The sequence below is a fragment of the Pipistrellus hanaki genome (assembly GCF_964339955.1).
Source record: "Pipistrellus hanaki genome assembly, chromosome: 18".
Taxonomy (NCBI): Eukaryota; Metazoa; Chordata; class Mammalia; order Chiroptera; family Vespertilionidae; genus Pipistrellus; species Pipistrellus hanaki.
Genome location: NC_140520.1, coordinates 17,061,174 through 17,087,711, shown reverse-complemented (window position 1 = coordinate 17,087,711; position 26,538 = coordinate 17,061,174). Strand labels below are relative to the sequence as shown.

Here is a 26,538-nt window from a genome sequence, read left to right as displayed (position 1 = left end):
TTCCTGTAACAACTTAAATAAAACATAATTCATGACATTTAAATTATGAAGATTTAGTTGGTTTGTTCCAAGTTGTGGGTTTTTTGTTCTTGCTATTCTTAATTTTCCTCTCTTATACAATCATGAACAAGGTTAAAATAAAAATTAGAGAAAAACTAGGTTTTATAAAGGTAAACAATCTTTGCAACTTAGCCATGTGGAAGTCTGGAACCCACAAAATTAGTAACTATTTGGCAACTACTAGTAAGGAGGAAAAATAAGAGGCAAAAGTTAAATATTCTTACCAAAATTATATAACTAAAATTGTAGTTTACAAGAAACAACATTAAGTGGTAAGGTGCATTTCAAACAAAAGGTCTTCTGCTATAAAAATAGCAGGTCTAGCCTGGCTGGTGTGGCTCAGTGGTTGAGTGTTGGCCTATGAGCCAGGAGATCACGGTTCGATTCCCTGTCAGGGCATAGGCCCAGGTTGTGGGCTCGATCCCCAGTTAGAGCATGCAGGAATCAGCCAACCAATAATTCTCTCTCTCATCATTGATGTTTCTATCTCTCTCCCATTCCCCTTCCTCTATGAAATCAATAAAAATATATATATTTTAATAAATAAGTAAATAAATAAATAAATAAATATAATAGTCTAATCTCATCAAAAGGGCCTACATTCAAAGTTACTTCTGAGAAAATTACTACCTTGGTGTATAAATGGGGAATTGTATTGCAACAATCTCAAAACACACTAGACACACTATTGCAGTAAATGTCAACGTAACATAATGTATAGAGAAGAGTTAATATAGCAGGCCTGGGACTGCTGATCCTTGAAACAGCCTCCTTGAAAGGTTAGCCCTTGGCTGATAAACAGTTCCCTACAATGACATAAAACTCCTCCTAAATGGTAAGGGTGGCTCATTGTGCCTGGATTGTTTATTCAAACAATATGGTTTATATTAAATACCTGCTTTCCTTCTGGGAGTCTGGGATTTTGGTAGGTGCTCGGCCAAGGATGCCTGTGTGACCAACCTCCAGTAAAACCCTGGGGTGCTGAGTCTCTAATGAGCTGCATAAAGCTGCACGTGCTATCACTACTTGCTGGAGGAATTAAGTGGATACTGTGTGACTCCACTGGGAGAGAACTCTTAAAAGCTCCCATCTGGGTCCCTTTGCTAATTTTCCTTCCAACAAATCACCAAACCTGGGGGTGGTCTTAGGGACTCGTGACAAAGATAGCTTTTTAAACATCAATTATCTGGCCTTATACATTAAATATGTCTATCACATTTGCAGATGGCAAACGTTTAATGAATATATTCAAAGACACAATGAAGATTCAAAAATACTGGACTAAATGAACCAGCTATAAAACAATGAAATTTAAGGGAGAGAAAAATAAGGTTTTTTTTAAAAAAAAAAAACACAAAAAAAAACACACAAACGATTGTACATTAGAGAAAGAACATATAATTAAGAAGGTGTGAAAAATATGTATGGGTTTATTGAAAATAAAGTAAATATGTTAAACAGTAAAGTATAACAAAGATATCTAACTTACTTTGGTGCAGAAAAATAAGCAGTGTAAAATATAAAGCAAGCAGAAAGGATAACCCCACTTTCCTCTGAGAGTGGTCATGTCACATACAGAACATTATATTCAACTCTGAGCACCAGTTAAAAAAGGATATTTATTAGAGCATATTCAGAGGAAAGCTGGTGATGAGCTTCAAAACTATATTTTACCAGAAATGCTCCAAGATGAAGAGAAGACTAGAGATAGGAACAATACTTCTACTAACATATGCAGAATGTTTGGGATAATACAGAATTTTAATTTTTTCTATAAAATCATGAAGTCATAAAGATATTCATTTCAGCTGAATGCAAATAAAAATTATCCAAAATCCAAATTTTCCCAAAGTGCATTCATCCTCCTTTAAAACACATTCAATGACTACACTATGGGGTTTGGAAGGAAGAATTCAATTAGAAAGAATAGCTATATTAAATGATATCTATATTAAGTAATCTTTCTACTCTCCTAATACACTCATTTTATGGCTTCCTCATTTAGCCTCTAATATAAAGGCAGAGGGGAAAAGATTTTGAGGTAACCTTCAGTCCAACCACACCCTCAACAGAGTTAGGGGGGAAAGTGGGAAAAAACAAAAATATAGTTAATTTGGATAATTAAGTTCAATTGAACTCAAGAGATAAATGGCTTAATATATAGAAAGCACTTTATACTCAACTCAGCAAATATTGAGTAGCCACTATATACAAAGCACTGAGGAGCCAGAGAGATCTGAGTAAATAAAAGACACAATGAGGAGAAAAGATACAGATGTGTGAGCTTCTCCTGTTCTGTTCACATCCACACCAGGCAGAACTTCTTTAAGGTGGTAAAGCTGCTGAGGGAACTGTACCCACAATTCTGAAGATCAGGTAAATCCTAGAATCAAAACCAGGCCTGGGGTCCTCAGCCCTTAACAGCTGAAGTCTTGATGCCCACATACATTCCAAAGACCCAGGCCCTAAAAGTCTGCTTAGGAAAAGGTCCTCCCCTTCCTGGAGAGGCAAGTAGAGATGTTACTGCTGTAACAGGGGCAGAGGAACACAACAGAAAACATGTTCTAAGTCTTTCTCAAACTTCAGTACACAGATGCCCTGGGGGACACACAACACACAATGAAACAGGCAGTGCTGAAGACAGCACCAGTTAAAAAAGGACAAGAGCATTAACGGAATTCAGTGTCCTGAAAATAACATGGTCTTAACATGCAGCAGCAGAGTTAATGGTGAACTAATAAAGTGAGAAGACAGTCTGGGCTCAAAGACCTTTGAAATGAAGAATTATTTATTTAAACGAGGTTCAGCAGACCCATTCTAGTTACATTTGGCGGGGGGATGGGAGGTGTACAAGGAAGGTAGGGTATGCTAGGAAAACAAATACCAGAAAAAAATGCATTAACAAACAACCTCTTAAAGGAGCTAGGAGGGGATAAAGTGAAAATCAATTCTTTTAATTTACTTGTTATTGTAGACTTTCTGCTGGCAAGTTTGTGGTGAAACAACATAGCTTGATAATTATTGATGTGAAGATAAACTAGCTCACTCCTTTTGGAAAGCAATTCGGCAATATGTATAAATAATCTTAAAATATCTCCATACATTTTAACTAAGTATTTCTTTCCTAAAAGTTGTAAGAATACTAGAGATATTGTTTTATTTATAAAGATGTTCATGATATACAATAACATCAAAAATGCTTATATTATAAGTAACTATATTTAAAAATCCTTTTTTAAATTAAAAAATATATATAATCTTATTGATTTCAGAGAAAAAGAGAGAGGGAGAGAGAGATAGAAACATCAATGATTAACGAGAATCATAGATTGGGTGCCTCCTGTACACCCTCTACTGGGGATCAAGCCTGCAACTCTGGCATGTGACCTACTGGGAATCAAACTGTGAACTCCTGGTTCATAGGTTGATGCCCAACTACTGAGCCATGCCAGCCTGGCCAAAATATCCTTTAGTAGTACATAGAAAAAGTGTTAGTCCACAGTGGAAAAAGAAAAAAATTGAAGAGCTGTTATATCTAACTATATATGGGTAATGGAACAATGGGTGATTTCATATTCTTTTTTATGCTTTTAGACCTCTAAATTTCCTCAAGGGGTAATACTTCTTTAAAAATTAAACACACAAAATGAATCTTGATTGAGGATTTAAAGGGGGAAATTGTTATGTAAAAGGGATGGAAATCAGGAGAGGCAGAATTCGGAAATAAGTTTACAATCTCAAAAATTAGCTATAATTCATTCTTTTATAGAATTGTCTAAAATTAAAAGGTGCTAACGTGAAAGGGCAAGTTGGTGGATATATGAAATAGACACAATATCAACATACAAATAATCTCTATAAGAAATCCTTAAGGTCTTCTCTTAACACCGCCAGTCTACTGAGTATGTACCCTGAAAAGGGCAGGAAGACCTAATGAATCTCTGAGGTCTTTAATCTGAAGTCAAACTAATGAAAACCTGATAACTTGTTATCTTCTTTTTTTTAATCCTCACCCAACAATATGTTTTTTTATTTATTTGAGAAACATTGATCAGTTGCCTCCCGTACATGCCATGACGGGTTAAGTTTTAAGATCTTAGACACATAATAAGTTTTTTTAGTTGCCTTAGGCGAGTGGAAGTAGGATAATAAACTAATCTTTGGGATATCGGGTTTTTCCTCAAAATCTTTTGCAGAGAGCAGCAATTTGAATATATATCTATTTGTAATTTGTAATTTTAATACAAATTCATTTTAACTTTAACCTTTGGCAAGAAAAATATTTCACAAAAACCTAGATATACATTATACAGTGGTTCTTTCTTTTCAAATAAAGAACTATGCTGTACTTTGAAATTGATAACTTCAAGCATTTCTGAAAAACCAATTTTGAATCATCTTTTCTTTGTCAAAATTAAAGAAAATTCCAAATATATTTTAACTTATTAAAACATTAAAACCAGGATTTTCAGGAATTTTTTATTGGCTTCTTCACAAATTATCTTTTAATCTTCTCTACATCTATCATTTATAGTATCAGTTTAACATTTTTATTATAAAATTCCTGAAAAAGTAAATAAAATAACTGTGAGAGGCTATTAGCATAACATATATAATCCAATAATACCTATTTTAAATGTCAAACTCTATTATGAACATAAGTGCTTTAAAATTGTATTTTACACTGAGTATATCCGTGATCAATGTTTTGTGTCAAGTATAACCTCAGACAAAATACCCGTCACCTTTTGCTATAGTTTGCACTGCATTCAAATACATATTTTGACATTTTTTTCTAAAGCTATTTTATTGGTTTTGAGAGAGAGAGGAAGAGAGAAAAGCATTAATGTGAGAGAGAACCATCCATCCACTGCCTCCTGGATGGCCCCTATTGGGAACCAAACCCACAACCTGGGCATGTGCCCTGACCCTGAATCGAACCAGCAACCTTTTGGTGCATGGGATGACGCCCAAACAACTGAGCCACACTGGCCAGGACTATATTTTGAATTTGAATGAACAGGCTATATACTTTTATACTTGATTTTGTGTTTGTGGGGGCCTCTCAACTAAAATAATGCCACAACTTTGAATTTATCGGTTTTCAGGCACTTTTAACTGACATCAATGGTGTTTCCAATTGCTTAAGTAGAAAAAAATAAAATTGTTGTCAAATTGCTAAAGTCAAAGATAAAAGTGATTTCTCTTGAATAAAGTAGCATTTGGGCAAGTTTTAGAATTTTAGCAAATACTTCCATTCGATAAATCTTACCCTATGCTATGTTTCTTGATACTTATCATCTACAAATTTTAGAATCTCAAAAATTAATATGGTTCCATTTACTATGGTGAAGGTGCTGATATCTTATATATGTTTCATGTTTAATATCTATTAGACACACTGGACTTGCTAAATTTATTACTGTGATATTTTCACTTTCATGGGGAGTCAAGGCTTTTATATATATATAAAAGCCTAAGTAACTTGCAGTCTGGCTGACTGGCTGGTAGCTATGATGCGCACTGACCACCAGGGGGCACACGGGCAATGTAGGAGCGGAAATCACAGGCATGGAAACATGGAACGGACTGATAAATCTCAGAGGGAAAAGGGGAGGGCGGGAAGAGATTACTAACCAAAGGTTTTATATGCATACTAGAGGCCCAGTGCACAAATGCAACCATTGAGTCCCAAGGCCTGGCCTGCCCCCTCTCGCAATTCGGGACCCCTCAGGGGTTGTCACACTGCCAGTTTTGGCTGACCTCCACAGGCCATGTGGAGGGGCCCCACCTGCCAGAGGGACCCGCTCACTCCGCAAATGCCCTTCAAGCCCTCGCACATGCCAGGTGCAGCTGGCAGTGGAAAGACCACGGGAGATTGGCTCCAGGGAGTGTCCGGCCAATCTCACACAGTCCTGCCCCTCCAGCCACCTTCTAAATAATTTGTTTTCAATGTGCACAAATCTGTGCGCTGGGCCTCTAATCATATATAAGATAGAATAAAATAACCATTAAAAAGTTATAGATACGATCTTTTTAAATAGGGGACTGAAAATAGAATCCTGCAAATCTATGAAACATAGTTATTGCACCCGCCAGTCCCCATTTTCTAATACAGGGCCATCCTTTCGTTAAAGATGTGGGGGGGAAATGCTAGAAGGTGACATCAGTGGTGCATAAAAAACCTTACAGTGATTGATATCCATTTCAAGTTCAGCAAATAACACTTCAAACCAATTGTGTTGAAGCAAAAATAAGAACATCTAATATCACAAATAGAAGGTCATCAAATTTCTGTGAAAAACTATCTAAAATAACAAATATTTTAAAAGTCAGAAAATCATATAAACTATCATCAAAGCAAAATAGTTTTAAGACAAAACTGGATAATGTTACTGATAGGAACAAAAACTTTTGTGAAATGTCAAAATATTTTTTAAATAGACAGCATTATTTTTATTAAAACTATTTTCCTAATCATTCAAAAAGTAAATGCTCATTGTAAAAATAAATTTAAACTAAAATATTAATAAAGAAATACCTAATCACATCACTTAATATTTTAAAAGATGCCCTTTTTTACTATATTTAAAAAGTTATGAATATTTTAAATTATAGAGCAAAATGAGCACTGGGTAAAACTTTCATTTCCAAGAAACACTGGTCATTTTGTTTTCCCTGATGTCTATCTACTTGGTTGTAGAATATGCCACTTCTACATAACCTTCTTAATCTTACATTAGTTTTTCTCAGGGAAAAGGTCAACTGTCGGGACCTAAAACATCAAAATAGAGCATTCTCAGTAACATAAGCTCCCGTGCACTGCCAGCATTTCTACCTGAACACAAGTGATGCTGTGCTCAGCATGTTACATAGCTTGTTCTTCTTTACTATCACATACTTGTATATATAATGATTAGTTTTCAGGGTGGGGAGAGACAGAGCAAAGTCCTTTAACACAACAACTTCATTTATGTCTACACTCACGTAGTAAATTATATATGCTGTCATTTATAACCAAATTGGATAATTATCACAGAACGCTATATAATGATGAGAATAACGGCTATGCTTCCTGTTCTTAAAATGCATTATTCTGAAAAAGACAGAGTAGTTTCAAAGTAAGTATTACCTTATTCTATAATTATACACATATTAAAGTATGTCAAAAGAAAGTTAAGTGGCTTACCCTAGAGTTACGCAGGAAACACTACAGTAAATAAGAGAATCTAAACCTAAAACTTGCCTCATACTGACTCGCCTTTCAAGCTACAATAAAGACTTTCATTTCTACTCTTCTTCAAAAAAAATTCTCTTTCAATAAGAAATTTATAAAGATTTTTTAAAAGCTATTCAAGGAAAACTTAAAAAAAATGAACAAAAATAATGTCAAGGAAATGCCATGCCCTGGAGTTTCACTTTTATTATTTTAAAAAATAGTTTGATTATAGACTACAGATTATAGACTAACCTGGCAAGTTTGGGCTTATTAAGGTTGCTTTTTTTCATCAAAGAGATTTGTAAGATCAAGAAAAAGATATCACTAGAAAAGAAAAAGAAGTGAAGCAAGTGATTTATGTGAGAAAAAAAGACCTTTTGTAGTGAAAAGAGGTACCAAGGTTTGAAGGCTTTTTTTTTGGGGGGGGGTGCGGGGGAAGGCGGCGGTGGGGAGGCAGTATGTATAGTGGTTAAGTGTTCAGGCTTTAGCTCCAGGACAACTGGGTGTTACTGAACTTCTGACACTGACGTTATTGAGTGACCTTGGATAAGTCACTTTCCCCTAGTTTCCTCATCTCTATAATGGGAATAACAGTAGCTATCTCAAAGAGTCATAGTTAGGATTACATGTCACATGTAAAACTTAACACAGTGACTGGCACATAAATGTTGTTAGAATTATTACGAGGAAAAGCTAGAAGAGGGAAATGCAATAACCATGACCTCATGATTCCTGTACAGGTCATCTACTGAGTCTTTTCTAACTATACAGTATGTACACTCCAAACTTATGGAATCAAAATGTGTTTGTTCTCAAATGATACATGCTAAGGTCCTATTTATGACCACTGAAAAGTTACAGTATCATGTTTCCAAACTTAAAATGCACGTTTCAACTTTTCTAAGATGCCAATTGCAAACAGGGGACAAGTATTAGTGTAAATGACCCAAACTACAGAAATATAAACCAGTTAAATTTTAATCCCAAACAAGTAAACTCTTGTTCCAAGGTAAGTATTTTATTAAACTGGAGCAAAGTCTGATTTTGGTATGTAGAATACTATTTTATTCTTTATTTTAAACCTTTCTTACATTTTAAAAAATATACAGAACAACTTCAATAGAATAACATTTCCACTAAAGGGCCTATGAAGTCAAACCACCAGTGTGCAACATGGTTGGCTTCCGTAGGCACATTTCATTAATGCATTTCATAAAACAAACAAATCAAAAATGCTGAGAAGAAAAATACTCAGTAGTTTGATATAAAATTTAAAATATCTGTCAGGCAGGAAAATTATGGTAAAAAAGTAAGATTTATATGTTTTACCACTCAGAACTGCTTCATACTAATTCCAAAATGCCATTTTGCTGCATCTAAACCCCTGACAATTTATTATACAATTTCATGTAGCACACTAAAAAATAAGCTAATTTAAACTCTGAATATGAAAACAGATCATTACAAAAGAAAATACTGAAAGCTGTTACCTGTATTTCATAATTAAGTATATTATATTCTCAGCAGCACTAAGAATGCAGCTTGGTCTAATATAAATATCTAAATAATAGCTACACAAAAGTATTTTTCTCTTAAAAGAAGTTTTTGTATATTTTTTCCCTATGTTGTTGACTTAAGCAACATTGATCTATATATTGTGCTAAGAAAACATTAGGCACAGATCACATACTATCATTTACATTTTCTTTGTTGTGAAAAATATACTATGTGCCAACGCATATCACAGAAATGATTGGTGGACAGAACAGTAAGTTTTGTAAACCTAATACAAAAAAAAAAGTCAGTATTTTACTCTTAAGAATAAAAAAAGAAAGCACACCAAGTAGCTTTAGGAGCAATGCCTCATTTCTGGGTGAGTACTCAGCATCTGCATTAGAATTATTTGTAGATTGTCTCAAAGGAAAACAAATCTTTATTATATAGCAAAAGGGACACCATTTTGGGAATGTGAAAGAATTTAAAAGGAATCAGAAAAAATGTTTCTAAAAGCCATTAAAAAGATTTAACATAATATCTCATACAGATTATTGATTGCTTTGTTGGAAGGAATAAATTATTTAGCATTTTGATTGCTCTATATAATAGATTCTTTCATTAGCTAAGACACTTCTGGATTAAGGTACCAAAAGATACAGATGAAGGGAAATACAGCAGGAATACAGAGGAGGGGAGAATCATTTTACCCTGATGAAATAAAAATACTGTTCCTTTTTGCTCATGGCAGAAAATGTGTGCTGTGGAGATTATAAAAACACAAGCAAAATGGTTGTGTGGCAGGTATTAACATACAATGCTTACTATACATATCCATGAGAGACCACTTACGGATTTCAGATCAGTGTGTTTAAAAGTACACTTTGATGCCAAAGATTATACTTTGCCACATATATAATATGTAGCAATTTTCTTTAGAGGAAAATTGATGCAAGTAATTTCCACAAACACAATGAGAGTGAAAGAGACAAGAATCAGAGACAAAGACAGAGGACAGAGTTCAATCAGAGAGAGAAAGACACCAAAGGGCTTGGCTCACATCCTGTCGAATATCTGACTTCTTTTTGTCATCCTCAGGGCTTAATTTTTCCTACTACTGCACATTAATACACACATGCTATATTTATCTCATGAGATTACTCTCTATATATCCTTTCCTTTAGTTTTTTTTTTCCTCCATGAAAAAAGAGAAAAAAATGAAACCTTCATCTTATATGACTATTCAAGTAAATATTTCTCTAGTGGCAAATTTCCAGAAGAATCAAGACTATATGAACCAAAACCACTGTCCGTTACACTTGATTTACTGGGCAGTTCTCTTCAAATGGAGCAGGAATTGGCCCGTTTCCTGGGCTTGGGGTCTCGTGTGTCCTGCTCCTTCAGACACATACAAGACGTGCACATCGTCTCGGACAGCCTTCGGAGGCCTAGCCGGAAAACACTGTTGGAAAGGCTATATATCACACAGTTACAAAAACTATTACTTATAGCAAGCCAGGTTGTTAGGAAGGACAGTGTTGGATTGTCTAAGACCCGGGAGCTCTCCAAAAGAAAGTAAATGATGTAGGGGAGCCACAGCATGTAAAATACGCTGGTTATCCGAAACAGGACCATGGCATAGCGACGGTCGGGGCTGTGTCCAGTCTCTCCAGAGGCATCCACCTCATTGCTCGGGAACCGGGCCCTCCGGTCATGTATCTCTTTGGTGTGCTGCCGGCAAATTTTGAAAATGTGGAAGTAAGTGAAGCAGACAACAAAGGCGGCGGGAGCATAAAGTAAACAAACAATAAAGCCAGTAAAATAGGCACTGGTGAGCCAAGAGGTGGCACACCATTCAAAAATGTCACCGTGGTAACCAGGTTTCCCCCAGCCAAAGAAAGAAGGCAAGAAAATCAGGCAGGAGTAGATCCAGATTAAAATGATGCAAATTCTCAGCCGACAAGGGGTGACCAGTTGATTGTAGGAAAGAGGCTTGGTGATTGCAAGATAACGATCCACACTTATGCAAGCAAGACATGCCATAGAAACACTTTTGAGAACTGAGATAATATATCCAAAAACCTGGCAAGTCAATGACTCGTGGATACCTGTGGAGTAGTGGAGAAGTGAGAGAGTAGGCACCAAGCAGCTAACGCCAACGAAAAGATCAGCATATGCCATCGTCTGGATGAAGTAGCTGGTGGTATAATGGTGTAAGAGCGGAGCACAGTGAAAGACAAAGATGACTGTTAAATTCCCAGCAATGATCAGAAATGTCAGCAGGACAATAACAACTGTCTCAAAGACGCAGATGTCCACTGCACCGTAGTGGCCAAATCCCAGTGGGCAGGAGTGACGCTCAGACACGTTCACAGGGCCACTGCTCAGGTTTCGGATCCTCCATTCAGTCCACCTGGATTCATTCATGGCTTGGAATTGAGGGAACCTGCAGCCTGGGCTACGGCAAGCCGGTGCCCTGCCAGCATCTGTTAAACTCTGCACCTGGGTTTCTGAGAATCAGCTCCGGGAGACGATGGCAGTGCTTCTGTCATAGCTGAGCATCCCAGAAAGGACTCAAGTCTCTTCATCAGCCTCAGTGCAGCAGTGACACCCCTCAGCTTTAAGGGGAGAAGGAGGAGAATAAGCTACAAAGGAGGTGGGGAAAGGTCACCCGTTAGCTTCCTCTGGTGGTCTCAAACAGCTTTTTGCAGACACAAGGCACTTCTGTGGAAAATGGACTTGTTACCTTGCACTATAAAAAATTAAAGCTGCAAAAAGGAAACAAGCAATTGCCAAGAGAAGAAAAGCTTCTGTGGGTTGTTTGTCCTCCTCAGAAAGGCTGTTTCTTAAGGATCAACTAGAAAGAATAAGAAAAGAAAAAGTCTGAAATTGTCTCAGGCTTCCTATTTCATCTAGCATAAGAAGTGGATTCATATTTTAGAGTTTAAATAATTAAGACCTCAGTTTTGGTTGGAAAGCTAAGAAAAAGTTCGTTGTGACAATGAGTGTTTTGGGGCTCAGTTGAGGGTTTGATGCTGGTGGATCAACTTTATGATCCATATCTCTCTCATTTCTTTAAGAAGCTAAGAACTGCCACCACTACCCCCTTTCCGGAAAAGGCTAATTCCAAAAGACTCATCTGTATTTGGGCACAAAGGAGCAGAACAGAGGTAACAGTCTCCAGATTGCCATATAGCTTTCATGAGAGAAAAAACAAAGCATATTTCCAGGAGGAAGATAATAGGTAATGGGTTAACACCTGACAAAATATGATTAAACTTTTTGCATGCATTTTTTAAGCACTCAGGAAAAAAAAAACAGTTTTAGTTTATTATAGTTACTGGTGCTACCATCAACAATGTAATTTATACTTCTTCCTTTTCAAAAGAAAAATAAGTCATTTTGCTACTAATTTCAGCATCATTAACTTTCATTGTCTGAAATGCCACCTTCCTTACAATGAAGCATGACCATAAAATATATATATCTCAAAGTTATTGCTCACTTTGCAACCACACCTATGTCTCAAATATATTGTGAATTTACATGAAATTTAGACAATAATGGAAACTTGCCTATCTACTCTGAGCTTATCTGATTAGAAATGCTGCCATTATTTACTACTTAGGTATTTCTAGTAGACAGTATAATCTACACTTCTCTACCCTCTCTATTTCATCATATGATTAACACATTAAATAAACTTCAACTAAATCTCCTGAAAGTAGAAAATTACCTTGTTTGCTATATTTGCAGTTATGTAGCAGCCATACGTTTTTAAAAATGTCTCTTCTATTTCTGCATTCTATTTTGAGCAAGTACTCAATTAACATAGGGGCCATTGGGTAGGTTATAAAATGATCTTGTTTTAAAATACCTCTAACACATCAAGATGAGTTTAAATCCTAGAGTCTGAAATAATGAAAGGAATAATGCAGGAATGAATCCACCCAAAAGGCTTCCAAGGTCGTCCTGATAGAAGGTGAACACTGTCAAAAGTCTTTTTTAAAGTACAGGCATTTCGGAGAGTCGCTTGTCAGCCTTTGTCGTCACACCTTGGGAAGAGATGCCATCGGTTAAAAACACAGGCTTCCTCAGGAACAATGCAGCGGCACTCTTCTGAAAGTTATTTTCTCGTGCATCACCAAGTCATGCAGGGAGGACCTTCTTCTCTTAAAACAGCCACAGGATATTCCTCCTTGCACGTTCCCAGCTTCGCTTGTCACAAAATAGTTCTCTTGTTACAGGAATAAGGCAGTGCTCCTCACATACATTCACTGTTAGGAGCTGCTCGATTCAGAAGTCCGACTCACTGTGATGCAGCTCCCAGGATGCTGTCGGGATCTTCTTCACAATCGCTTGGCATCACTGCCTCCACCTGAGCTGGAGCCCGGCTCCTCCTCCTCATCCTGAGCTAATGCAGAAGAACTCACCATCAGAAAGGTGACTCGGTCCTCCTGCCCCAATCAACAGCACAGCCAATGGCTACAGCAGCTGAAACTGTCACTAGGTAACAGTTGCCAGGCACATGCAGGCTTATAGACTTTCTCGGCAAGCTCCGATCAAGATTGACAAAAGAAGACAATGGGATTGACCGATCCTTATAACATATTAATGGCATGTATGGACTTCTGGAAATAGTCTCCTATTATCATTTGTAAAGATTATTTCCTCTGGACAGGACAGGAAAAATAAAACAAAACTGGAATACACCTTTAAACCCTGCAGAAAAAAACTACCACAAGGTACTCTGACACTAAAAAGTCAGCAGTAATTTAATGCTCCTTGGCAGAAAAAACTTATTATTAAAAATCAGCTAAGTCTTCATGAACTCAAGTGATATAGTTACTATTTTTATTCTCTAAAATATAGTTATATTTTGATTAACAGAAGTTAAAAATCACTTAATCTCTCAAATCCCTGCCACACCCACACTAAATTGTTGAATTTGATGTAGTTAACTGTACAAACAAAGCACTGGACCTAACACCTGTATGCTAAAATCAATTTGGGAAAATATTTAAGGTCAAATATGACCTCAGAAGAGTAGCTATTAAAAATAAACAGAATGCTTATTTAGTCCACTTTTCACCCTAACATGAAAAAGATTCAACGAGTCAAAGAACTTTTCATACAGTACTTGAGTTACCCATACCCATGTTCAAAGAAAGAAAATTTAGCTCATTTATTTGATGAAGGTTAAAAACATTTCCATTTATTTGGACTTACTTTCAACAACATTCACTATTTTAAGCATAATTCTTATGGAGTCAACACTTTTCTTAGAATTGATTTAGAACTAATTTACCAATTATTTCAGAATTAAATTAAGGAATTAAGATGAAAATGGAACATGGACGGCTGCTTGGTGGTTAGAGTGTTGACCCACAGACCAAAAGATTGCAGGTTCAATTCCCGAATAAGGGCATGTACCTTGGGACATGTGCGGAAGGCAACCAGTTGATGTTGCCTCTCTTCACATCAGTGTTTCTCTCTCCTCCTCCTCCTTTTCCCTCCCTTTCACACTCTCTAAAAATCAATGGAGCGGGGAGATCCTTGGGTGATTATTTAAAATAAAAAGATGAAAATGGAAGAGAAATAACATTTGTTGAGTACATTCTATGTGCCAATCACTATGCTATCTACCTAATAAAAGAGTAACATGCTAATTGACCATACCTTTGTGACGCCCACCAGCCAATCAGGAGTGAGTATTCAAATTAACCCAACAAAGACAGAGGGTTAAATTTGTATACACAGGTGCCAAGCGGCCAGGAGCAGAGGGGAAGCTTGCGTCATCGCCTTGGTGACAACACGGGCGTTCCACACCACCCCAGCCACTCTAGGCCTCTATGACAGATCCTTATAACATATTAATGGCATGTATGGACTTCTGGAAATAGTCTCCTATATCATTTGTAAAGATTATTTCCTTTATAATGGGCAGTGTGGGAAGGCGAAAAGGTGGCTCCAGCCATAGAGAAGGTTATGTAAGCAGCCAGGAAAAGGAAGGCCCATTCTTGCATGAATCTTGATGCACTGGGCCTCTAGTGTGCTTATAAAAGCCTAACTTTCTATGAAGTACGTACCATCATTATCATTTTCTAAGGGAAGAAAAAGGGTTCTAAAGAAGGTATGTATAACTTGCCTCCTATTACAGAGTCATGAATCTAGGACTGAAATGGGTCAAAATAATCATTATTAACAGAGTATTTATGAACTCCATCCTTTTTTTCTCTCCTTTCCACCAATGGCTGCCAGTCAAGAAATGTTTAAGAAGAATTCTTTTAGATTTCAAACAACAAGTTGTAAAGAACAGAATGCCCTATTCTTTCCTTATGTTGATCTGCCTTTCAGGAAGACCTATTGCTAAAATTTTCAAGCGTTTAGGTAAAAAGAATGGAAGTGCATTTTTCATTACCAGAAAAATTTATAAAACAAGTTAGAATAACAATCATGGAATGAGAACTATGTTGAGGTTTGAAAGTAAGTATTTAAATTTAATATAAAGAAAAAAATAAAAAATAAAAAATAAATTTAATATAAAGAGCCTAATGTAAATAATGCTGCAATGAACATAGGGTGTATCCAAAGAAAATAAAAACACTAATTCAAAGATATATAGGTACCACTATATTCACTGCCACATTATTTACAATAGCCAACATATGGAAGCAACCAAAGTATCTATGATAGATGAATTAATAATATGTGATACACACACACACACACACACACACACACACACACTCAAAATACTAGAGGCCGGGTGCACAAAATTCATGCACAGGGGATGGGGATGTCCCTCAGCCCAGCCTGCACCCTCTCCAATCTGGGACCCCTCAAAGGATGTCCGACTGCCCAATAGGATCGGGCCTAAATGGGAAATCAGATATCCCTCTCACAATCCAGGACTGTTGGCTCCCAACTGCTCACCTGCCTGCCTTCCTGATTGGCCCTAACCGCTTCTGCCTGCCAGCCTGATCACCCCCTAACCACTCCCCTACCAGCCTGATTGATGCCTAATTGCTCCCGTCAGCCCAATTGTCCCTAATTGCCCTCCCCTGCAGGCCTGGTCCCTCCCAACTGCCCTCCCCTGCTAGTCTGATCACCCACAACTGCCTTCCCTTGCAGACCTAGTCCCTCCCCTGTTGGCCATCTTGTGATGGCCATCTTGTGTCCACATGGGGGAAGGATCTTTGACCACATAAGGGTGCCACCTTATGTGTTGGAGTGATGGTCAATTTGCATATTACTCTTTTATTAGTTAGGATAGAGGCCTGGTGCACTGGTGGGGGCCGGCTGTTTTACCCTACTGGGATTGGGCCTAAACGGGCAGTCAGACATCCCTGTACGGGTCCCAGATTGGAGAGGGTGCAGGTTGGGCTGAGGGACACCTTCCACCCAAACCCACCCCCTGTGCACGAATTTTATGCACTGGGCCTCTAGTTGAAAAATAAAAAACATCTAAACAAAAGATTTTCAAATGTAGATTTTACACATTTTTAAGACAGTATTTTTTTTAAAAAATGTTTTATTGATTTTTTACAGAGAAGAAGGGAAAGGAATAGAGAGCTAGAAACATCGATGAGAGAGAAAAACATCAATCAGCTGCCTCCTGCACACTCCCTACTGGGGATGTGCCTACAACCAAGGTACAAGCCCTTGACCGGTATTGAACCCAGGACCCTTCAGTCAGCAGGCCGATGCTCTATTCACTGCGTCAAACTGATCAGGGCAAGGCAGTTTTGAATTGTAATTTTTCTAAAAGCAGGTACATGGCCAAAAAAAAAAAAAAAAATCTCATTTATGGAAATTCAAATAGTAGACCACTAAAGCACATTTATTTCCCAAAAATCACAGGCAGAGATCTGAATGTAAGAATGCTGTAAATAACCCATAATTGTGCATGCTTTCAAAGTTATATGAGAGGTAAAGTTCAAGGAGCAGTGCTTTTGACCCACTTAAGCTTCCTTCTTTCCTTACACCAACTTCCACCAAAGTTTCAGTAGTTCTAACAAGACTATTTTCTTCTTTTTAGAGACTGACTCTTTTTTTTTCTACTAGCCCCTCACTTTTCTTGCTTTCCACCCTTTTCTCTGATTTGATTATATAGGAACTAATTTACAATGTGAAGCTCTAATAACAAGAGTATTATTATCATATATCTACATAGCTCATTACATAAAGCATTCTTTGTTTTTACATTAGGCATAATTCTCTTCACTTTCAGGGTCATTAGGTGTTTGATTATTGCCACTCTTAATACAGTCATTACCCTTCCTCTCCTTTCAACTGATGGATGCTAGTCAAAAAAATCTCTAAGAGGAAACATTATTTGGGATGTCTCCAGAATTACTTCTAACAGCTAAAACTCTATAACTATATAAGATGATACATCACAGGTATTTGGGTGTTTTTTTTTTTGTTTATACCTTACAGATGTTTTATATATTCTTTTATGTATCAATATTTCATTATTAAAAATCTAAGCAATTCAAGCAATTACTTAAGAGGCTATAAAAAGTACGCAAAAAGGATGTTAGCCATCAGTGGTAAATAGAAGTAGGCAATGACTATCAAGGAGAACTACACAACTAATATAATACATTAAAAAGTAAACAAATACAGAATAAAGTAAAAGGTTTTAAAATATATTTATTAAATGTGCCAATGATGTATGCATTCAGATTTTAACTATATCTTATACTACTACTCCCATTAACTTTACTCTGTCATTACTGTCACTACACTATGCAAGCTAGCATCATCTTGGACTACTGCAGTGGCTTCCTGAATTGTCAGTAGCCTCTTTTCAATCCATTATGCACAAAACAGAAAGAATATTGTTTCCAAAATGCAAACCAGATTGTACCACTCTCTTGTTTAAAACACTTCAGTGGTTTGACACTGCCCTTAGAGATAAAGTTCTAACAGGCCCTATAAAATCCAGTCTCTATATATCTATCCAATCTTACTTCTCTCTTCTATATTGTTTAGGATTAGCTAAACTAGCTCTACTTCCCCCCATCACTGCACCCTCCCCCAGTCCCACATATATGTGCTTTGTTCCTTGCTACCTAGGTTATCTGTATCTGTTGCTTACTACACCATCACACTTCTCTTAGCTAATTCAGATGTACTCTTCGGTTTCAGTTCAAATACCACCTCCTCAGGGAAACCTTACATGAATTCCCAGGCTACACCAGATTCCACACTTATAGTTAAAATGATCTTTCATCCAAGGGAGTCTTCCTGACTAGATTGCCAGCCCCATGACAGAAGCAACATTTTGTTCCCCGTTATATCTCAAGTGTCTACACTACAGAGTTGAGTATAGAATAGGAGTTGGACAAATAAATATTCAATATCATTTTAATATAAATCATATTAAAAAGCTTAAAGAGTCTATAAGATGACAGAAAAACACTAATTCTGTGAAATTCAGAATACACATAGTTCCTTGCAATCCTTTGTATGACATAAGCTTCACATGAAAGCTATAAAATTTATAACCAAAATGCAGGGGGAAAATGATTAGTCTTCTAATATATTTAAATTAAGGGTAACATTCATCAATACTATTACCTAAACCCGATTTAATATGAATATTTAACTAGTGGTTTAAAAAAATAATATCTAGCAAGAGATGATTAATTACTTATTTTTAAAATGACAAATGCTGCAAAATGCAGTGTCAATGTATTTTAAATGTAGTACTATCAAATGTAGTATTAACAATATCAAGGCACCCTGGCCGGTTTGGCTCAATGGATAGAGTGTCGGCCTGAGGACTCAAGGGTCCCAGGTTCGATTCTGGTCAAGGGCTCATGACCAGGTTTTGGGCTCAGTCCCCAGTGGGGAGCATGCAGGAGGTAGCCAATCAATGATTCCCTCTCATCATTAATGTTTCTATTTCTTTCTTCCTTTCCCTCCCTCTCTGAAATCAATGAAAATAAAAAAATAAAAAAAGAATATCAAGGCAATGTGGTTTAAGCATCAAAAAAATAAAGACTCTGAAGCAGCATGTATTACAATCCACTGATTTAGTGGCCTCTCAAAGGTAAAAAACAAGTTTATATTGTTAATTTCATTTCACTGTGATGCAAGTTATTAACAATTAAAAATATTTAACAAAGGTTAAATTAATATCACTACAAAAAAAAAAAAAAAAAAAAAAAAAAAAAAAACTTCCTCAAGCTGAAAAACCACAAGAAACACTCCATGGGAAAACCTACAGCTAACATGATATTGAAAGGTGAAAGAATAAATTCTTTCTCCTCTAGATGAGAAACAAGGCAAAGGTGTCTACTCTCACCACCTCTGTCCACACTGTATCAGAGGTCCCAGAGAGTATAATAGACAAGAAAAAAGAAATAGGTAAATCATACAAGAAAAGGAAGGCGTAATTGTATGTATAAGAAATACTTTTAAACTACCCAAAATCCATTAGAAATAACTTTATCAAAATACAAGGTCAATAATACAAAAATCACTACATTTGTATACATTTGCAACACACAGTTGTAAATAAATTTTTAAAACAATAAACCATTTACAATAGCCAAAAAGAACAGAAAAATATGGATAAATTTAACAACGGATGTATAAGACCTCTACCTTGCACACTGCAAAATGTCATTGAGAAAAATTAAAAGGTCCTAAATAAATAGTAATGCATAGCATCTTATGGATTAGACGACTCAATATTGTTTTTCTCACATTGATTTGCTATTCCAATTAAAATTCAAGCAGATATTTTATAGCACTAACAAGTTGTTTCTAAAATCTATATATAAACACGAAGAACCTAGGATAGCTAAAACAATATGGGGAAAGGATAAAAAGTTGGAAGACTAACAAATTGGTTTCAAGACTTACTCTAAAGCCAAGGTAATCAAGGCTGGCATAAGGAAAAACAGATCACAGAAGAGAATAGAGTCCAAAAATAAACCCACACTTACTTACCAACCAAATTTCAACAAAATCTAAAACAAGTCAAAGGAAAAGAAAATCTTTTCAGTAAATTGCAGTAGAAAATTTGGATATCTGGAGGAAAAATGAACTTAGACCTTTCCCTGATACCATACACAAAAAACCATTGGAGATGATCATAGATCTATACATAAAAATTAAAACTATAAATATATAGCTTTTAGAAAAATGTCCTAGCAGGAGAATACCTACCTAATATGAGAGTAAACAAAAATATCTTAGAATATTAAAAACAATAACTATAAAAGAAAAATTTAATAAATTACACTTAAAAATCAAAATTTTGCTTTTCTAAAGATATTAAGAAAATCAGTAAGTAAGTCAAAAAACTGGGAGAAAATGTTAGCAAAGCACATATCTAACAAAGGACTTGTGGTCCAAGTTATATAATTGACTCCTATAATTTGTTAATAAAAATACAAAAAAAACAATTTAAAAATAGGAAAAACTGGCATAGACATTTCACAAAGTAAGGTATACATATGACCATTAAGAATATTAAAAAAGGTCTGAACATCAATAGGCATCAAAAAAAAGCCAACTATAATCACAATAAGATACCATTATACACCCACTAGAATGGCTAATATTAAAACACTAGAGGCCTGACGCATGAAATTTGTGTACTCAGGGCAGGGGGGGAAGGGTCCTCAGCCTGGCCTGTGCCTTCACGCAGTCCCAGAACCCTTGGAAGATGTCTGACTAAGGACTTAGGCCCACTCCCTCTGGGAAGCGGGCCTAAGCTGGTAGTCGGACAACCTTAGTGCTGCCACGGAGATTGGAGAGGCCCCTGCCACCGCAGCTGTGCTTGCCAGCTGTGAGCCTGACTCAGGGCTTCTGGCTGAGTGGCACTCCCCCGTGGGAGCACACTGACCACCAGGGGCAGCTCCTGCATTGAGTGTCTGCCTCCTGGTGGTCAGTGCACATCATAGTGACTGATCATTCCACCATTCAGTCAATTTGCATATTAGTCTTTTATTATATAGGATTATTATATAGGATTGACAAATACTAAATGTTGGTAAGGATGCAGAATAAGTGAAACAGTCATCATGTAAAATGGCCCAACTTTAAAACAGTTTGGGACTATCTAATAACATTAAACTAATCTGCCCTGACCCATCAAATCTACCCACTAGAAACAAAACATATCCATTAAAAAACTTGTATAAAAATGTACATAGCAGTTTTATTTCTAACTAGAGGCCTGGAGCATTAATTTCTAACTAGGGCTCTGGCTGGCCAATTGGGCCAAGCTGGCCAGCAGGAGGAGCTGTGAGGTGGGCCAGCCAGGGGCCCCCCCACCACTCCCAGTCAAACACCTGGTGGAACTCCTGATCAAGGGGATAATTTGCATATTAGCCTTTTATTATATAGGATAGCCAAAAACTGGAAACAATCATCCATCCATCTATAAGAGAATAGATAAACAAATTATGAAATGTACATACAATGAAGTTCTGGAACAGGCAAACTAGTTTTGTTTTGTTTTTTAATTTAAATTCTTTATTGTTTAAAGTTTTAATATAAGATTCCTTTTCCCCCACTGACCACTCCACAGCCACCCCCACCCCTCAGCACATGCCCTCTCCCCACTCCACTCTGGTCTGTGTCCATTGGTTATGCTCAGATGCTTGCATACAAGTCCTTTGGTTGATCTCTTATCTCTCCCTCTCCCCCCGCCCCCTGCCTTCCCTCATAGGTTGGACGGTCTATTTGATGCTTCCATGACTCTGGTTCTATGTTTTTTCTTCAGTTTATGTTGTTTGTTACATGCCACAAATAAGTGATATCATGTAATCATTTATCTTTCTCTAACTGCCTTATTTTACTTAGCATAATGCTCTCCAGTTCCATCAATGCTGTTGCAAAGGGTGAGAATTCCTTCTTCTTTACAGCAGCGTAGTATTCCATTGTGTAGATGTACCACAGTTTTCTAATCCACTCATCTGCTGATGGGCACTTAGGTTGTTTCCAAATCTTAGCTATTGTAAATTGTGTTGCTATGAACATAGGGGTGCATATATGCTATCTCATTGGTGTTTCTATTTTCTTGGAATATATTCCTAGAAGTGGGATTACTGAGTCAAATGAAGTTCCATTTTTAATTTTTTGAGGAAACACCATACAGTTCTCCACAGTGGCTGCACCAGTCTGCATTCCCACCAGCAGTGCAAGAGGGTTCCTTTTCCTCTGCATCCTCCCCAGCACTTGTCATTTGTTGATTTGTTGATGATAGCCATTCTGACAGGTGTGAGATGGTATCTCATTGTCATTTTGATTTGCAGCTCTCAGATGATTAGTGACTTTGGGCATGTTTTCATACGTCTCTCAGCCTCTTTTGAAAAGTGTCTTTTTAGGTCCTGTGCCCATTTTTTCATTGGATTATCTTCCTTTTGTTAAGTTGTATGAGTTCCCTGAAAATGTTGGAGATTAAAACCTTAACAGAGATAACATTGGCAAATAAGTTCTCCATGAAGATGAATTTCTTGTTGTTTTGTTGATGGCTTCTTTTGCTGTGCAGAAGCTTTTTATTTTGACGTAGTCCCATTTGTTTATTTTCTCCTTAGTTTCCATTGCCCTAGGAGCAGTATCAGTGAAGATACTGCTTCAGCTTATATCTGAGATTTTGCTGCCTATGGATTCCTCTAAGATTTTTATGGCTTCCTGTCTTATGTCTGTCTTATCCATTTTGAGTTTATTTTTGTGTATGGTGTAAGTTGGTGGTCTAGTTGTTTTTGGGTTTTTTTCAGGGGTTTTTTTTCTGTTTTGTTTTGTTGGGTTTTTTTTGCATGTATCTGTCCAATTTTCCCAACAATATTTATTCAAGAGATTGCCTTGACTCCATTGTATGCTCTTGCCTCCTTTGTCAAATATTAATGAGCATAATTGCTTGGGTCGATCTCTGAATTCTCTGTTTTGTTCCATTGGTCTATATGTGTGCTCTTGTGCCAGTATCAACCAGTTGAGAACACTGACTTTGTAGTATAGCTTGATATCTGGTATTATGATCCCTCCAACTTTGTTCTTCTTTCTCAAGATTGCTGCAGCTATTCGGGGTCCAGTCATGAGAGGGAAGTTCATAGCATTACAGGCCTACCTCAACAAAACAAAACAAACAAAAAAACAAAAAGAAGAAAATGAAGAAGAAGAAGAAGGAATGGCCATAAATTACCTAACTCTATAACTTAAAGAATTAGAAAGTGAACAACAAGAAAAGCCCAGAGTGAGCAGAAGGAAGGAGATAATAAAGATCAGTGGAGAAATAAATGACATAGAGACCAAAAGATCAATGAAATCAAGAACTGGTTCTTTGATATGATATACAAGATTGATGAACCTCTAGCCAGGCTCACCAAGAAGCAAAGAGAGAGGACCTAAATAAACAAAATCAGAAATGAAAGAGGCAAAATAACAACAGACCCCATAGAAATACAAAAGATTGTAAAAAAAAAAAAAAAAAATACTATGAACTCTACTCCAACAAACTAAACAACCTAGAGCAGTGGTTTGCAAACTGTGGCTCGTAAGCCCCATGAGGCTCTTTGGCCCCTTGAGTTTTTAGCAAAGGCCAGCTTAGGAGTGCCCTAATTAATTTAATTACAATGTACCTACCTATATAGTTTAAGTTTAAAAAATTTGGCTCTCAAAGGAAATTTCAATCATTGTACTATTGATATTTGGCTCTGTTGACTAATGAGTTTGCCAACCACTGACCTAGAGGAAATGACATATTCCTAGAAAAATACAACCTTCCAAAACTCAATCAAGAAGAATAAAAAAATCTCAACAAGCCAATAACTATGGAGGAAATTGAAGCAGTCATCAAAAAGCTCCTAGCAAACAAAAGCCAGGGAACTGACGGCTTCCAGGAGAGTTTTACAACATTCAAAGGAGAACAAAACCTATCCTTTTCAGACTATTCCAAAAAATTCCAGAGGAAGGCAAACTAGTTTTTTATTAAAGAACATAGTTGCCTCAGGGGTGTGTGTGTGTGTGTGTGTGTGTGTGTGTGTGTGTGTGTGTTGACTGGCAAGAGGTATAAGGAAACTTTCAGGGATGATGAAAACATTTTGTATTTCGATTGCTGTGTGTTACATTCATGCATACATGTCAAAACTCATCAAAATGTGACATTTAACATCTGTGTATTTCAGCTACATGTAAGTTATAGCCAAAGAGAATGATAAAACTATGATTGCACTTGCATATTTCAAGTGCTCCAGTTCTGTGTAAAATCACTAAATTATAGCCTTAAATTACCTGAGTGAATCCTAAGGCACTGCCAAGAAATCATATACAGATGTTGGCAAAAGTGAGTTTATAGTTGTAAGTCTTCGAATCAAAGTTTATTTTTGTACTAGAGGCCCAGTGTATGAAATTCACTTCCTACCTCTTTTTATTTGCTATCTTTAATTTTCTGGAGAATTAAATATCAAAACTACACTTATGAGATTTTTGTCTCAAAAAGTAAATAATTGAACTGCTCTACTTACTAAAGTGCCCTAGCACAGGCTTGAGCTGTCAATTATTTCCAGATAAGAGAGGTGGTGACTATTTCAGGATGGCAATAGATTTGATAAGTGCACTTAAAGACTCATAGGAAAAAAGAAATTCCAAGTTTATTGTATCTTCTATGGAAGAGCTATTCGTTAGTCATATTGTCTTATTTTAAGAAATAACAAATCTAGAAATTAAACTGTTGAAGAAGATTGTTATATCAATGAAACCCATCAAATATTATCTCACAGAAAGAGTTCAATACGGCCACTATCTTTAACTTTCACATAGTAAAAACAGAGGAAAAAGTTGAACTTTAAAACATCTCCTGCAAAAGTCTGTTAAAAATGTATGAAAACAGAATAGCACAATTACATTTTAAATAATGGTTCACATTATAGGAAAGATATGTTTATTCAAATTTTTTTAATTGAAAGAGGTTTTCCCTTATAAAAAAAAATGCTATTTTTTTAAGATATCTTATTGTTATGGCAACTGAAGTACTAAAAATAATAAAGAAATATCAAAGTTGTTATAGCAACTGGAATTTTAAAAAGCCATGAAGTGTAAAGTAATCAAACATTTACTTGGCTTGAAATGCAACACCTATGACTCAGTTCTCAAAATGAAACTTGAAATACTCATGCTCTTGTCTTTACCAGTTGTCTCTGTAGTCCAAATTTAAAAACAAAACAACAAAAACTTCAGCAGAACAGTTCAACTATTTTTTATATTCCTTGTATCCCTCCATCTTTTTATACATAGTCAGCAATGGGGCTTTGACAACCACACAAGATACTGAACTCTATGAGTAGCAGGACATGTTGATTACTCAATAAATGCACACTTAATTAAACTCAACTATTCAGAGTTTATACAAAATCTGGATTTTTCTGGTCTTCTAACTTGCTCCTTACCTCTAATTTCACTGCTCTGATCGAAATAAAATACACTGAAGATGGAAAAGATCTCGCTGTCAATGTGCTTTGGCCAAATTCCTCCAATTAGAGTTAATATTTTTACTGAAGATTATTACAAGCTAGGTGCTCAGAGATATCCTGGAACCTCTTCTCATAAACATCACAGTCTAGTAGAGAATGAACTCAAGTAGGTCAGCATCACTGGAATATGAAGTGCAATGCGGGATATAATGAGACCAGCAGGAGAGAATTCACAAAGGTCCTATAAGCAATGGTAAGGTCTTTAAAAACTTTAAACCAGAGAATAACATAAATTGATTATTTTTGCACAGGTGGCCAGATGAAACAATTAAAATTTTAGATTTATGTGCTTTACATTAGAAAATCAAGATAAGTCTTTACTTTCATACTTTCATTTGTTCCTTTCTAATATCTAAAAATCAAGATTCGGGTGACAAATGTAGCAAATGGTGTGAACATAGCACATTTCTCTAGTATTTATGAACTGAAAAGAATTGACTGACTGGGAATAGACAGACCCCTATGTATATATCTCCATACCCTTTTGCTTTATTTGTACTTTATCCATCTCCTTTTTTTAGTATTAAAAAAAAAAAAAACTGGCTATTTTTAAGCTAGCATGGTTTATTTCTGTGAATTAGTCAAGACAACTTGAGAAGCTCAGACTGGGCTGGGGGAGATGGGGAGGGAGCCAGAACATATTTCCCTTAGACCCTGGATGGGAGAGCTGCAGTTCTGGTTAGTGAAGCCTGTTGTTATAGTCTGACAACTCTGCAGAAAGAGAATGCTTTCAAAACCCCACTCTCTTCCCTTACCTACCTTACCTGAAGAAGCCAATGATGACTACTACTATTTTGATCCTGAGCCCAATACAATTCTACTGTCTTTTATTACAGTGAATAACTTTTATTGTCTTTCATTTGAATCACTTGCAAAACCTTGCTTTATTCTTAATTCATGCTTATTAGCATCATCCAACAAAATCTTATTTTTGTTAATTTTTATAAAAAATAACACAAGCACTCAAAAATAGCAGTGTCTACAAAATAAAGTAAATTTTTCAATAGTTAGTTAATCCTTTTAACAATGTAATAGTTTCTATCCCTGTAGTGCCTGTATGATTGATTTTATAATAGTTGTTGGATTCCTATTTGTTCACACCACATATAGTGTCTAAGTATATGTATATATTACACATTTGATAATATTTCTCCAACTGGAGTCCAAGGAATATTTGTGAATATATTGTGAGTAGTACTTTAGTACTTTGTAATTTTCTATTTTTATATCCACAACAATCTGAAAGCTTTATTAGAAATATATTCTGAT

At 36.3% G+C, this 26,538-nt stretch overlaps 2 protein-coding genes across 5 annotated transcripts in view; both read right to left on the bottom strand.

Moving 5' to 3' along the window:
* The window catches only part of RABGAP1L (RAB GTPase activating protein 1 like), a 367,897-nt gene that overhangs the window by 236,019 nt on the left and 105,340 nt on the right, over window positions 1-26,538 (bottom strand). The window lies entirely within an intron of this gene.
* Window positions 7,551-12,521, bottom strand: GPR52 (G protein-coupled receptor 52). The gene is made up of 2 exons (XM_084865208.1): window positions 12,510-12,521; window positions 7,551-11,391 (listed from the first exon to the last, which is right to left on the bottom strand). Exon 2 carries the CDS (start codon window positions 11,198-11,200, stop codon window positions 10,115-10,117), a length of 1,086 nt encoding a protein of 361 aa, XP_084721334.1. The 5' UTR covers window positions 11,201-11,391; window positions 12,510-12,521; the 3' UTR covers window positions 7,551-10,114.